The sequence below is a fragment of the Charadrius vociferus genome, unplaced genomic scaffold, assembly GCF_000708025.1.
Source record: "Charadrius vociferus isolate BGI_N301 unplaced genomic scaffold, ASM70802v2 scaffold147, whole genome shotgun sequence".
Lineage (NCBI taxonomy): Eukaryota > Metazoa > Chordata > Aves > Charadriiformes > Charadriidae > Charadrius > Charadrius vociferus.
The window spans coordinates 7,530,705-7,546,467 of record NW_009649570.1 but is presented as its reverse complement, the minus strand read 5'-3'; the positions used below and the strand labels follow the sequence as shown (position 1 = coordinate 7,546,467).

The window sequence follows — 15,763 nt, the reverse complement described above, 5'->3', positions numbered from 1 at the left end:
TTTGAGCTCTGAGATCAGTTCCTTCCCAGGATGTTGTGTCAGCTTCCCTACCTTCTGCCTGCCATTAATTTCACTGGAGCCCCAGGTCAAACAACTGGCCAAAAATCTGGAAAACAGCTGACGGTTAGAGCAGCTCCTACTCAGCATGTCCTCTCGGAGGGCACGCTCCTGGCTTGGTCCTTTTGAGTGGCTGGACCTGCTTGACCCAATTTGTGGATTTTTGATCACTCCCCTGGGTCACTGATTTTCCACTTGAGGTTATTGGTTTGACCCCCAAACTGTGGGTCACCTAGGAGGTGTGATATGGCCCTGTGAACTCTGAACTCATCAGGAGCCAACAAAAACAGTGAGGGAGGGGAGAAGAATTTCATTAAGGCCTCCTCAGAGGTGGCAATGTCTGCCGAGCAAAAAGGCAGGAGTTGTTTTGCTTCTTGCAGAAACAAGCATAGCATCTACAAGGGGCTGCCAAGTAGAAAGTGTTTGGTTTGGGTTGTTATGGCAATTTCTTTAAGGATAAACAAGAGCATATACTTTTACACCACGAGCTATCAAATGAAAACGACATTGCTTCAGAGGAGCCCTGCTCTTCCTGCCAGGAACTGCCCCCAGTGTCCCAGACTTACTCCTAATGGTGACAGCATTTCTACAGCCAGAGCTTGATATCTGCAGATGTTTCTTCTACCTTAAAAAGATTGACTTTCTGATCGTTAATTTGACACACTTGGGAAGTGAAGGGCTGGTTTTTTTTCCTGTATTTTAAGACTTGTCAGATGGAGGTTCATGTCAGAGGTTCACGGAGATTTCTCAGGCTGGTGGTTTGCACTGTGAGCAGCTCCCTCAGACTTCATTGGGCACGGCTGGTAGATGGGGAAGAATGAATCCTCAGGAAATAACTGGCTTCAACATGCAGTGTCGTCATAAAAGGGAAGAAAAACGTCGTCATTGTAGCATGTGTATCTGTAGCATAACACCCACTGGGATCACCAGGGGAAGCAAGCTGGAGAGTGTGGTGCAGCCATGAGGATATCTTTCATGGAATTTCCCCCAGTCATGCTGCCCGGGGCAGCCTTTTGGGCAGTTACCAGGGTTCCCAAGGTTTTACTCGTGTAAGACTTCTGGTAATCATTGGTTAGATCACTGCTTGTGTTATTGCCAAGGCTGCTAAAAAAACTCATATACCTTCTGTCTTCCCGAGCTTTCCTGAAGGATCCGTGTGAAATGGATTCAAGCCTTGTCTCTGTGTACAACCTCTCCTCCCAGCTGCTAAGCCCTGACTCTGGGAAAGACACTCAAGAATGATAGCACCTACGGGTGTTTCACCCTCAGAGAAGGGAAACTGATGCTAAGAGTGAACAGCTTGGATATTTCTTTATTTTTTAAAGAAAGATTTTGCCATTCCCACATGTTGCTCTCTACAGTTTGTCTACACAACCAGAGACAGTATTAGCTGTAAGTGAACCAATGGTGGATTTAGATTTGTAGCATAGGTAACAGCAATGATGACCTGATGGCATAAGCTCAAGCTGCTTGGGTACATGTCTCAGGTCAGGTATGCTTGTGCTTCGATTGCTCCAGCTCATCTTCACTGCACAGTCCTAAGTCAAAGCTGCCTGAATGTGCTGCCCTCTGCACAGTCCCGGCTTCTGTGGCAGCAGTGTCACATGGTCTCCTAGAACTGGATCAGCTAAGCTTTCCTGGAAACAACTCTTTTGGCTGGATGGCAAAACGCATCTACCTCTTTGGCGGCATCATCCAGACTTCTCGTGTGACTTGAGGGATGAGCTGTGTGCTGAAGGCTCAGTAGATGATGCTGGTGGCTCAGTCCTGTTCTCAACACCTATTTTGGTACCAATTAATTTTGAATTTGTTACTTTAGAGTAATTTGATTTTGCAGTTAGTGCTCTGTCCAAAAGCTATCTGGCTCTTCAGTGAATTCTGGATCAGGTTCCAAGCGCAGTCCCTTTTTAATGTGACCCATGAGAATTTGGTTGATTCTAGCTGCCGGTGAGAACATCTTCTAAAATCTAATATACAGGATTTTGAGCATTATCTTTACAATGAAAGGTGATGGGTGTAGGTTTGACGTTTGTTCCTGTTGATTTGCTGCTTGACAAAAAGCAGTTCCTACCATCACAGAAGCCTTTTACAATTGGAAGTGTGTTTTTGCACACAGAGGAATTAAAAGCTGAGTATGATGGGCCTGACTAGTGAACAAGTCTTGATATAGAAATACATGGGGCAGCTCTTTGGCCTGCTGTGGAAATTAGGCTTTGTTGCAAGGCGTAGGTATGTGAGCAGAGACAGCAGTTGTCTCAATACATGCAGTTAAGAGTCCTTTTAGTATCTCAGAGGGTGGCTTCAGGCCCTTCAGCACTTTGTCTGGACTGTCTCACCAGAGGAGCGGGGCGGGGGGAAGCCAGGAGTGCCTGTCTTTTATAATGTTCTGTTTTTAAAGCAAAAAGTCTCTGGGGAGCATAGGGTCCTAAAAGTCCAAGGCCTGGAATTCTTCCTTTTGCTCTTTCCATTTTAAACAGGAAACATTTGCACTAAGTTATTCCAGGGGGAGAATTGTAGGTTCATTTCAAGGCAGATAATGTTTGTTCATTGCCTATGTCCATGATTTACCCCATGGGCTTAAACGAGTGCAGCAGAAAACCACATGTTTTGTTTTACCTCATGCAAAACAAGTTCCAGTGGAGTCTGGGAGCCCAGATTAAGAAAGGGGGAGCATGCTTGTAAAATCTCTGTGTGAACAAAAGAGAGGCACTGACGAATTGTGAACACCTGATCTGCTGTACCAGAATGATGACTTTTTTAATAAATCTATGCAAAGAATATTTAAACAGTTGATGAGTTCAGTCCCAAAGCCACAGAGCAGGTGTAATTGATTTATACTTTCAGCCCCTGTTTTGGGTCAAAACCCTGCCGTCTTCCTTCAGCTCTCACTCAGAGAGAAGCTTCCTCTGCAGTCAATGGGAGGTTTTGCCCAAAGTGCAAACACATTTGCAATCAGACTGGCAAAAACTCCTAATTGAGTTGAACTTTTGGGGATGCTCTGGTGACATGTCTGTGAGAACAATTATTTTTGCCATTTCAAAAGTATCACAAGTTAAGCTGTACTAGGGAAAAATATCAATGCTTCATTAGTGCAAATCATGGAATTAAGATGCAGGAAACTACAGAGAGGGCTTCATGGCACATCCTCAGGGATGACATGTTCACATGTTGCTTTTCACGTGAACTAGAGCTTGTCAGATCCATACCGATGCAGACAAGTTACAGGGCTGTTGTAGTATCAGGCCTTGTAGATCACAGGAGTTTTTTTGAAACCCCATTGGCAACTCGCTCGTTAAACACAGGTATTGTAGGCTGATATCCCTAGTGTTTCTTCCAGGAGTTCCAGGTTTTCCAGCTACGGTGTTTGGTAAGTTTTACAGTCTGACATGTTAGGAGAAAAAATAGTGGGAAATGGCTTGGAAAGCGTGAATATTTGTGCATGAAAGCTTATGGGATTTGCAGACTTGCTGACCCAACTCATCTGTTTATCCTCAGGCTAGATAAGATTCAGTCAAACATGCATTGTTTAAAGGAGCTTTGTTTCCATTATGGCAAATGGATCACAGGAGGCTGACTTTGGGAGTTGAAGGGCTCCAGTGCTCCCCCATTGTAAAAGGGCTGTGATGTGCGCTGGACCCTTCCTCCAGCGTCCTGGGTGTTACAGACTTTTGTAGCGTGCAGGTGGGAGGCTTGTTATCCTTCAGAAGTTCTTTTGATTCATCTGGACCTGTCATGCTTGAGGTGGCATTTCCTTTCCCAAAGTAAACATAGATTGTGAGTACAATAACGTGTTGCTGAGCTAGTAGACTGCCTTTTTATGTGCTTTATTATGTTTTTCCTCCTCAGGCGTGGACCTGCAGAGCCACTGGAATATTTCACAGGGCCACGGGTAATATACAAAGAGAGAGATCTTCCCTACTACCAAGGAGGACAGCCTGTTGTCCACCCATCTAAGGGGAACTACATCCGTGCACCGGACACAAGAGTGGCAGAATTGAGGTACCCCCAGTACTACCCAGCCCAGCCCGTCACAAACCAGCATAAAGGACCCCTCCGGCAGGACGTGCCACCTTCCCCTCCTCAGTGCCACCGAGCACCAGCTTATAATGAAATTGTCCGACACCGTGGGACCAGTCCAGACCAGTACCAGTACAGGCAACAGGATCCCAGGCAGAAGAACCCCATGACTGCAGCTGTATAGCCGTGCACTGGACTTGCCAGCAAAGTCTGGGAGGAATCCCATCGGACGTTATCCTTGTAGAGTTGTTCCCAAGCGTAGCTGCCTGTAAGAATGCCACACGAGACCTGGAGTCGTTCTTACTGAGCTGGGCTCAGCGTAGGTGCTTTCTAACAGGCGAACTAAAGCCACGTGAGGTACGATGTCTTTTGAGTACATGAGGTACCAGTTGAGTATTTTTTAATTCCTTTTAAAAATAGAAAAGTGGCTGCTGGAAATGAAACGCAACACTTACTACACCTCAGGGCTATTCACCGAATCGAGTTACACCCATACAGTACGTAGCCATCTGTATAAGGGCAGTGGTGTCACCAGAGTTTACTTCAGAGTGCTGTTGTAGAGCCTTTAAGTGAGAACACAGCATGCAGTACGGACTTCATGCAGAGCTGGGGATCTTGTGTAATCCACTGCTGTGATCGTGAGTTGACAAGGGACTGCTGTGGAGTTAGCGGCGCATTCCAGGCACGTTCAGACCAGCAGCTCTGCACTTTTAAGGATGCTGCAGTTCCAGATTTGTAATCTGGCCTCTGTCTTCCTCTTTCTTTTTAGTGGTGGCAACATTTATCTTGTAGCCGTCATTTTTTGCAGTTTGTGTAGCAAGATTCTCCTCATTGCACCTGCTGCATTTGAAGTAAGGCGAAAAGCTTTATCTGCCGTGCTTGGGCAGGCTCGCAGAGGACAAGGCAGTCAGCCACCTGAGAAGTGTGTGTCTGTAGATGTACGTGTGTGTGCTTGTGAGCATTTCTTAGTTGTACAGTGTGCACTCTTTAAATGTAAACCCTGGAGATCGGATCCTCAGCTACTGTCAGTAAGTGTCGCTCTTGGGGTTTCAGTGGAGCTGGCCTGTGAGAAGTGGCTGAGGAGGTGACCGTGGACGTGGACTCCATAACTCATATTAAGTTACTGTATCAGGTGCTACCTTGGCTCCAGCAAGGCAGCCCTTTCCTGGCCCGCTCTGACCGGGGTTACAGCAAAGTCCCTGCCAGCAGCGTGCCCTGCCGCTGCGTGAAGGCACCTGTCCCTGCGGGGCCCACCCTCGGTCCCCCAAGGGAAGCTCAGCCTCGGGCAGTGCCAGGCCAGTGCCAAGTGCCAAACTACTCCAGTTCCTGCAGCCGAGGGCCATCAGGCCAGCGGGGAAAGAGGCTTCTCACAGCAAGGGGTGAGGGAAAAGACAAGGAAAGCAACAGGGAGGGCTTCAAGACCCTGAGGCCCAGGAAGGAGAGAATAGCTGTTCGTAGCAAGTTATTTGCAGCAGTGCATAGGAAGGGAGAAGGTGTGGGTGGGCAGAGGGGGCCAGCAGTGCAGCAGAGCCGTGGGTGGCCAGGGCAGTGGGGTACCTGCCAGCTCTTTGCCCCATGCAGCCTGAGCTTGTTCTGTAGCCAAGCCAGCCTGAGAGGAGGTCAGAAATGCATGTCCCCAGCCACAGGGACCTGTCCTACCTGGCCCAACATGGCTGTGGGTGCTCAGAGATTTGTCTCAAGGATTTTGTCACAGGGAAACCATACAGTCTTGCCACCTAGAAATATATTTTCTGATGTTTCCAAGTGTCCTTAATTCCTCGACTGTTGCCTTTTGGGAGCATTATTAAGCCGTTTGGGCTCCTCTCATCAGGGAGAGACTGTGACCTGGCCAAGGATTAAGCACAAGGATTTCTTTGATGTCTTTTTGACACCTTTGGTATGCAACAGATTAAATCACATAGGTCACTTCCCAGGTATTAAATATCACCAGGAAGGTCTGTCCTGCTAGGAGCTTGTCCCTTTACTAGATATCCCTGGGAAATGGGCTCGTTAGAGTAAGAGGTCCATAAGGCGCTTTGCAGAGTGCATCTGTGCACTGCTGCTTTCCAGGGGCCACCACCAGTAGGTAATGGCCCTCATGAGAAGCAGTGTTTAATCCCAGCCAACATTTCTTCTGTGCTGCTAATGCTGGTGAGAGACTGGCGTAACCCTGGGGCATGGGGAGCACTTGCAGCTGCCCAGCTGGCCAGCAGGATCTAGTATTTTTATTCACACCAATCTCAACCCACCAGCCGGGCTGGGAAGCAGGGGAGAGGAGACAGCTTTGGGGTGGTGGGGGAACATGTCCGTAATTCAGATATAGGGCTGTACTCCCTGGGGCAGGGGCAGGCACAGCTCTAAATCCAGTCAGGAGGAAGCATTGGTGGGAGGGAGAGGGAGAGGAATGCAACCGATTACAAAGCAAGTGTGTTTGATTCTTGTTCCATTTCTTTCTGCCCTCTTCCCTAGTAATGTAGGAGGGAAAAACCTCTGGAGGGAGGGTTGGATGTAAAGCTGGAAGTCTCTTGGTACCCTCCATAAATAAGGCGCATTCCCCAAGGAAACTCTGCCTGTCGTGTACGTGCTGTACACAGCCTTGTACTTCTCTCTGAGAGTTTTAGATGCTGTAGGATACTCAGCCAGGACTTGGCAGGCACAGGGTAGCCGCTGGTGTTATGAAGGCCCGCTGAAAGTGATGCGAAAACAAATTAAAATACTTTCTTTTCCCTCCTTGAAATATAACCCCTGATACATTTGATCCAGCTGCAAAGAAACTAATATGTTTGCGACAGTGGCTTTATCAAGCCAGGCCACAATTAAGAACAGCTCTGAATATAAGCTACTGCCTTTATAAATCACTCTCAACTAACCCTTCAAATGGCATCGCAGATCAGTGAACAGAACTTATTTACAGTATTTCAAGAGCCAGGGCCAAATAAAATCTGGATGGAAACAGTTCCTGGGTTATTTATAGCCTTTGAAGGACCTGCACAATTGTCTCCCCATAACCTGAATTCTCTCCTTAACAGCTCCCCTTGACTGCATCAGCTCCACTCGGTTGAGGTGGACAGATCAAACGAACGCTTTCTGAGCTGTTAATCTTACCCAACAGGTTATTAAATGATGCTTCTGCTGTTAGATCAGTACAGAGCTTCAAAAAAAAAAAGAAGAAAGTGCTACAACTATAATATATGGATGCATCCTACAGGTGAGGCACTAAGGAGGAAGAACAGTCTGACTTAGCTGGGGGAACAAGACCAAAAAGTATTACAGAGCAACTCATCAATCTCTGGTGCCATTGTTCTGGGAGAAAATTGTTGGTTTAATATCTGGTAGAGGTACAGTATTTTCAAAAGTATAATGTGTAACTACAGTATATATAGTCAGCTTCTCTGCAGTGTAAAATGTATGATTTTAGCACCATATTGTGGAAAAATATGTACCGTGCAGAATTCACGAGGTGCTACAACTGACGGTTGAAAATACACACTTGCAAAATCCAAAAGAGCCGTTAAGTAACAAGTTGTTCTTTTCCCCATATGTCCATATGTTTGGGAAAATTATGAGTCTGAAACGCTCTTGACACGTAATTGCCTCGCACTCCCTCTTCCAAAATGTGCCAGTCCAGCAGTAAAGTTACTGACGTAGCGGGTGTGAAAGGAGAGCTTGGGTTTGCCACAGGAGCAACGTGCCATAAGTGTGCGTGTGAACAGGAGTCAAGACAAGGGGGAGAGAGGCCCACTCCTGCATGAAGCTGGAAGCTTTGATTTCCTGAGCTGGTGGCGTGCAGCCTGCATTTCTGGCTCTGGCGCGGGGCCAGCCAGGTCCAGCAGTTGAAAGATTAAGAGATAGAAAAAGAGCCTGTGGATTTTCTGAGTGACCACCCACTAGTGAGCCATGATCTTGGCCTGCGAGCAGACATTACCACTGTGATATATTATGATGCAGAAGTCTCTATAGGCACCCCTCAAATGCGGAAAGAAATGCCAATGGCCCTTTGTGGAAAAAAGGGGGAACTAAGTATTAAAAAAAAAAAGGCTTCTGTCTTGAAAAAGTGCATGCAGCCCTGAACACTCCAGCTTCCTGATCTAGAAATAGCTTCACATGCTGCCTAATTTTTTTACAGATGAATTGTGCTACCTCCTCTTCCCAGCCATCACAGATTTGTTTATCAGAGAGTTAGTACGGTGAGTGAATCCTACCGACAGCTCTGCCAGGGCTGCATCCTGACTCTCTGCTCTGAGCAGGGGCTGCTTTGCACTTCCAAAAGGCCCTACGCCTGTGCTCTCCGTCACAGTTGTTCTGCAGAGTCTCTGAGCCTTACGTGCAAAATCAGAAGCGCTATTCACTATCTCTGCATAGAAGAGAAGGCTTTGTAAGACACTATTCTGTTATTGTGGGGGGAGAGAGGTGTTTGTGATCCTGACAATACCTGTGTGTTTAAGTGAAACTGATTTCAAAATCATGCGTGATTGTTTCGGGGGAGAAATTCAGCACACAATTTGAGAGGGTTTTTCTAGTACCACATTAAAGATTTTGATCTTTTGTTACATATGGCTATATAAATTTTACCTGTTTTATTTTACATTAAAATAAAGGCTTTAAGGCAATATATGATTATGTATTTGTATGTTGAGTCTTTTCTGTGTATCTACAATGCCATCCTCACCTCTGGATGTGATTTGATAATAGAAGATCATGTGTGATCAGGCTGGATCAGAATTGGTAAGGTGACTTTTTAAAAAGAAACAAAACAAAACAAAAAAACCCCACGCAACAGCCATGTGCTGCCTTGTAGAAAAAAAAAAAAAAAACATCACGGGGCTTTAACTCGATTCCCTCTCAAATCTGCATTGTGTTCAGTTGTAGAGCCAGAGTCCTGATTTCATAGCCCTGATTGAAAGGAGGAGTGAGAGGGAAGTCCCTTGCCATCTTGGTGAATTCCAGCTTGGGCAACTGCATCTTTGTTGCTAAAGTTCCCCAGACAGTTTCATCTCAACATCGAGCTCTTCTCTTGCTGTCGGTATCAACCGAGCTGTCCTGCGGCTGTGTAGCAGGTACCAGGTCCAACCAGCTGAGGCTGTATTTCAGCAAAACAGCTGCAGTACTACCTTGCCCAGCGATTTAGGACTGCTTGAAAGTTTTACACAGGTACTTAACTTGAGGTACGTGGGTCATTTCACTGAAGCTGATGACACTTCTTTTCATACTCCAGATTATGCGCAAGCATAAATAGTTGTAGGATGAGAGCTATGGGTGGCAAAGCACACTGAGATTCAGGCAAGGCTGTTATGTTAGATGAAGTAATTTTCAAAATAGCAGATATTAAAGTGAAAAGTCATTAGAATGGGGAGAAGGAAGAATGTAGCCTTTCTGAGATGAGAATTTTCTTTTACTACAAAGAAAAAGGAAAGAGTAAAAGAGCAAAACAGAAGGATAGAAAAGTGCAGAAGGTTTACAACACAAAATATAGCAGAAATTGCAGTGGTGGATCAGTAAAAATTAATGTGTACTGTACTCCAAAACATTTTTAATGCAGATCTTGGTACTTATGGCCAAGACAGTTCATGCGCAACTCTGAGTCAATTTTAGCATGTATTAAATTATAATTCATGTAGATGCCACGTTTAAAAGTTATTAGGTCATAACTTGCACTTATAGCTAAAAACAGGACAAGTAAAACACTTGATACCTCAGTTTCTCATTCTGTTGAAGTTGTACGAAGAGTGACAAAAGACAAACTAGGAAAACTGAGTGGAAGCTCAGTGACCACAGTTTCAGAAGGCGCTCCTTCTGCCTTGGCGGTGGTCTCCCGTGGTTTCCCCACAGCAGCACTCACTTCCCTGGGGCCTGGGCTCATGTTAAGATCCATTTTGCAGTCACTGCTGTGTCTGCATGAAGTGGTGTATGGAGCCATTTGACTGTTAATTAATTTTAATGAACCCGACTACACCCTCATAGAGACTTGTACTCTGCTGTAAGCAGCGTGGGATGTAGTGCCTTTCCCCCCAGAGCTTTTCAGAGCTGGGTTACTCACCCCAGTACAAATGCAGTGACCTGCTGCAATGTGACAGCAGTTGAATGCTACCTGGGGACCGAGCGTAGCAGCAGCTCAGGAGTGAGGACCATGGCAGCTGGGCAACCTGGGAGGCTTTTGGGAAGCAAAATGCAATTATCAAGGTTGGAGTGGAGCTGGGCTGCTCCTGCAGCCTCCCAGAAGGCGTTCAGTGCTTTTAATAAGCCCCAGAGGCCTCTGGCTCAAAGGCAGCTGCTCTGGAGGCCTCCTGAGGAGGTTGCTCAGGCTCCCTGCGCTTGGTGCACTGGTCTCTGCAGAGACCAGGGTGCAAAGCCGCTGAGGCATGGCTTGGGAAAGTGTGGAAACAGATGAGACTGAGAAGGGATCCTACTTCCCAAGCACAGGGTCTGCTCCGGGGAGGGCAGCTCTGCTGCTGTTTTTTTTCTCATGGGCTGGAAGGGAGTGCCTGATACAGGCAACAGGAGAGACAGGATTGCTCTGGGAATTGGGAAGGAGAGGTGAGGCGGGGGGAGAGTGGGAAATGACTGGGAGAGGCAACTGGAGCAAAGGAAAAAGGATGAGAAATTAAAATGGGTTGGGAAGGGGAAGGCAGAGGGGAGCAGGAAACAGGTGGTGGAGAAAATTGTCCCCAATGCGTGAAGTTCACATGCCAACAAGGAAGGGGGCACTTTCTCATACACTGACCACTGCTCCCCAATTTCCATTTTGCATCCCAGGCTTGTGACACCCCTCCACTGAGCCCAGAGTCAGGATCTGTTTGCAGCACAAAGCTACCCATGCCTGAGGGAAGAAGCAGAATGGCAAGTAGGAATTGCGTCGAAACCCATCAGCCAGCATGGGTGAGAGAAAGACACCCCTCACCCCTCACCACCCCCTCCCCTAGATCACATCTTGCCACCCAAATTTCATGGCCTGCTCCCCACACACCTCCCTTCACCTCCCTGCGTACCACTGACACCACAAAGTCGTCCCCCCCAACTGCCTCTTTCATCCCTGTTTCCCCCTGATCTCTGACATCCCCAAAGCCATGTTGACCTTCAAACACAACTTTTGCCTTCACTGCTGAGAAGCCTTGAGCCATCTGTGAGAGCAGGTAACCAACACCAAGAGTTTTACTGGCACCTGAAAGCGATACGCAGTCAAAGCATGCAGCCGCCGGAGCCGGCGTTCCCCCGCAGTGCGGGCTGAGGCTGTGCTGTCATTACAGACAGGGACAAGTTGCAGTCACTTGAATCAGTTGCTTTGTGTGTGTGTCTTCTTTGCAAGAAAGACACCGATTTTATCTCCACCATCTTTTTGCTTGTCTAGAACAAGCCTTTGACGTGCGCAAAAGCTGTTTTATTGCTGGCCTGGCACAAAAATCCTGAAATGGTTTCAAGGGCCAAAAAGGTGATTATAGTCTTTAAAATGGAATTAATTCTCAAACCATTCCCAAAATATGCCTGACAAACTAACCCAAGCCAGACGAGTTGGCTGTGCTCATGGCAAAAAAGCTCGGTGCAGAGGAAACAGCCCTGCTTTGCTTTTCCAGAAGAATATCTGCATCTGAAAGAAAATAATTTATTGGGAAATATGTACAGTAGAGTAAAATTGCAAAATAAGACATTCAATGAGGATTCTATATAAAACCATGCCCTTTGCCTCCAGCAGGTAATGAATAAAAATGATATAAAGAAGCAATGAACATTCAATGTTTTATATTTAAAATACATTTTGTGAGGAAAACAATGTGGCATAGAAACAGGACTGAAAGGTTCTCCAAGATAATGCCAGAAGCTGCAAGATGTTAGCAGCATTGTCGTATAAGTTTCAAGGTGTGGGTTTTTAATTTTCTCTTATGAATCACAGAAGCAGTCGTGAAAGCTGTCATTAAAATTCATTACAAGAAAAGTAAACTTACATTAAAACCTACCCCATTCTTCTCTGAATTCTTGGTACTGGTTGGGAAGCACTGTCTGCTTCTCTGCCAAAACCTTACCTACGCAATGTGATTTAATCTCTAGGCTCTGTTAAATTGGAGTTTTCATACTTCACATCCTTCAATCCAGAGTATAAAAAAAAAAAAGAAAAGAAAAAGAAAAAGATAAAAAGTTGCAGCCTAGATTTTCAAACCAGCAAGCTACAATTTTAAGAGGCTTCATCTGCCGTAATTTTTCTAGGAATGAAAAGAGAATAAGAAGTAGAGCAAATATGAAGAAATTAGTTTATAAGTAAATAAAAGTAAATAAAGCAGCCCTCCCTTCCTTCTTCCCTGCCTTTTCCCTTCCTCCTAGGTATATATATGCACATACATACATGCAAATATACTTAAGTATTGCTGCTTTTGATCTAAAAACCAGTTTACTCTTCCAACTTATTTCTAGCCATTCCCTCTCTGCGAAGGAGAGTCGGTAGTTACAGCGGTGTATGCGAGTGAGACAAGTGGTAAAAACGGTGACCTCCTAGTTCGTGAGAGGATCAATGTACAGAACAACTGTGACTGAGCTGCACACAGCAAAGCGAGGAGGAATTTTTCGGACAGAGCAGAATTTCGAAGTGGTACGTGTTGCTCTAACGCCTGCATCTCTGTAAGTGACAATTTGCAGAGGTGGGTTGAGTTTGCAGGGAGGCTCCTGCCCCGCTGTGGAAAGGATTTGCCAAAGTTGCCGCAGTTGGTGAGTGCTCCCAGGCAGGCACCGGGGCCATGGCACAGCAGCGGTGCGCTCACTGGCCTGGCCAGGATGGGAAAGGCAGGTGGCACGTCTAGGGAGACTGAAACCAGAGCATATAAGTTAGAGCAGTCATGAGGCTGCTCTAAGATTATGTTAAGCAGCCTGACAGCCTGCTAGTTTTTTCAGCAAGCAGAGGAAGTCACAGGCACTCTTAGCATGTCCAGTTGCCAGCTCTGCATTCAGATTTGGCCAAATTCATCACAACTAATTCAGTTACAGGAGTGTTATGTGGAAGAAGAGTGTTTCTGGGTCTGTTCACAGAGGCACACGCACACATCCTTTTTGCCATGGAGGAAGTCTTTACTTGCTTCCCTCCTTTTCTGTTCCTCTCTTCCGTCCCTGGGAAGTAAGCCCTCCAGGCCAGTCATTTTTCTTTATATGTAAGAGAGAGGACAGTGAGGCCTCAGTCTAATGTGCATTTCACACAGTTATGCTGCCAGTCTCCCCCTCCTGCCCCATCCCTCCCTCCTAGCACTTGGTCCCACCCCATCCCCCATGTCCTTTCTCCTTCCCCAGTTGTAGGGATTTTCATTGCTTTGAGAGGACAAAGGTAACTGAGCTGCTATTGAAAGAAAGACTGACTTGTTTTTTCTTTGCTGGGCTGTTTTTAACATGGATCATTTCCCAACTCAGTCCTCCAAATTGCTTTGATGGCACAACAGAGTGGATAGAGCGGTGAAGGGAACAAAGCTGGGGGGTGAGGATGGGTTGGAGAGTGGTTAGACTGCCGTTGCTACAAAACAGAAAAGGAAAAGAAAAGCAAGAACGCTAAATCACAGCCAAAGCACAATGTATTTAGGGGCTTGGATTTGAAAAGCCAGGCACCATCTTCTGCAATGGTTACATTCCTCTGCACGTTTACTTCTGGCCAACTTTCCTGAGAACAGAGGCAGCATCCACCAAGTTTGAATTCCTGAGGCTCTCGCCTGTGGATTTTCTTCTGTGTTCAGCATTAGGAAAAGAGGGGAAATTGTGAGGCTTCACTAAGGCTGGGGCTTTTCCCCTTCCTGGGATGAGTTATGCGTGAGGGCACCAGGGACCCCTGGGACCCCTCTCCCCCTTGCAGACTGGTGTCACACACACACACACACACACACACGTATGTCACCTTGATGGCCTGGTGGCATGGAGCATGGGGGGGGGGGGGGGGGGGAGTGGGGGGGAGCAGAGACACTATAGTTGTGGGCCCAGCTGTGCAGGGCACGCTGAGGTCCCCACCTACTTTGGCTTCCTCAGCTCAGGATAGCTGCTGCCCAAAGACTCGTGTGTGAGGGGGACAGGGAACAGCAAAGTGGTGACCAGAGCAGCAGGTCCCAAAGCATGGCCGGGGTGGTCATTGTCATGGCAGGGGCTCTATCATGGTGGGTTTTGTGTAGGACATTCTTGTTGCCCTGGCAGGGGCTGGCTCAGGGATGCCAGCAAATGATTCAAGTCACCCTGCAATGTGGTTTCTAGCAGTCATGGGTTTGGCCGGCAGCAGGGACATTTGGCTGGTGCTCCCTGGGCCCCAGAGGCGAACGAGGAGCCCGTCTGCCAGCTGAGCTTGAGGTCCTCCCTGGTCCTGCGGACTCCAGGAGAGCAATGGGAGCCCTTGGCCCAGCACAGGCAGTGTTTGGGGCAGTGTTTCAGAGTGTGGCTTTTGGTTTTGGCTATTTGGTTACATGTCTCCTCTTGGATGTTTATGCTGAACAAGAGGCACTTGTTCTCTCACCGACTTCAACGAGGTTGAGTCCAGCTGGATTTGTGTATACGTGTATTTGTGATTTTTCGATATGCCCATCAGCTGCCCTGTCCCAGGAGAGCCTGGGCACAGCACTGCCCTGGGTACACGTACTTGTCCCCGTGCTCCCAGGAGCAGTTGAAATCAAGCTTTGCAAACATCCTCACCAGAGCAGGGTCTGGGTACTGAGCCCACAGGGACCTCTGCTTTGGGGAATACTTTGATGCTTTACGTACCCAGGATGTTGTTCAGTTTTATCCTCTAGCTGCCAAGACACCTGCTTGTCTGCTTTAATTTGCTACGCCTTTTTATTTTTAAGAAATCCTTTATTTATTTAAAAAACAAAACACTTCCAATCAGTTCACTCTCCTCCTTTCACCTCTATCTCGCCCTTCTCCCCGCACCGCCTGTAGCCCAACCTTTGGCTCACAAGCCAGAACGCCGATCATTGTGGGAACATAAAATAGGTCCAACAAACACCGAGCAGAGAGGGGCGCGTTGCATGGATCCCTGTGCAAGGCAGGCGGGCTCCAGATACTGTGATTCAGCTGCAGGCGACCAAACGTGCCATCGTCCCCTGCCGCAGCCAAGAGGGCCTGTGCGCAGGGGTGGCTGCCGGGGCCGTGCTGGCGCGTCAGGCCAGCACGGGCTGATGATTAAGCAGGGTGTGGGCTCAGTTTACTTTTACCCCTGCTGCGAGCCTTCTCAAGCGAAGATGTTTTAAGTTGTCCTTAGCCTCAGATTAATAAATGCTGCGCTGTGGGAGTGTAAACACAGGAAAAGAACAGGACAAAAAAAAAAAAAAAACCCAAAAAATTCAGGCTGGTGCTGTGCAGTCAGGACATTTCTTTTCCTAACAGGATATGGGATCAGAGGAAAAAAAAATATGCGTTATATCAGAGGAAAAAAAAATATGCATTATATAATGTCCCAGGGGTGGCGCGGGGGGTTGGGGGGGCTGGTCAGTAGACAAATTAAACATGTTCTTGGCTGAGCTGGAGAGCCCGTGAAATGAGACAGTTTAGCAGCAGGTCCCTGCCATGGTGTGCCCGAGGCTGCAGGCGTGTGAGAAGGCCCAGCAGGGCCCGGACATGGCGCATGGCTGGTCGTGGTTCAGCGCCTGGCAGCAAAGGGGCGAGCAGCAGCAGAGGGGGCTGGTGGGGGGAGGGACCCTGACAGAGCTGCTGGCCCATGGGGACGGGGGCCGCCCGCCCAGCTGGG

General features: G+C 47.4%; 2 protein-coding genes across 2 annotated transcripts in view; both read left to right on the top strand.

Annotated features, from left to right (window-relative positions):
• PARD3B (par-3 family cell polarity regulator beta) overlaps positions 1-4,258 on the top strand; it is a 406,080-nt gene extending 401,822 nt beyond the window's left edge. Inside the window, exon 23 of the mRNA XM_009890252.1 lies at positions 3,904-4,258. Coding sequence (XP_009888554.1) covers positions 3,904-4,258 — 355 coding nt within the window. The remainder of the gene's footprint in view (positions 1-3,903) is intronic.
• Positions 4,259-4,436: 178 nt separating this feature from the next.
• NRP2 (neuropilin 2) overlaps positions 4,437-15,763 on the top strand; it is a 113,986-nt gene continuing 102,659 nt past the window's right edge. Inside the window, exons 1-3 of the mRNA XM_009890251.1 lie at positions 4,437-4,456; positions 4,844-5,012; positions 5,225-5,453. Of these exons, the coding sequence (XP_009888553.1) occupies positions 4,437-4,456; positions 4,844-5,012; positions 5,225-5,453 (418 nt within the window). The remainder of the gene's footprint in view (positions 4,457-4,843; positions 5,013-5,224; positions 5,454-15,763) is intronic.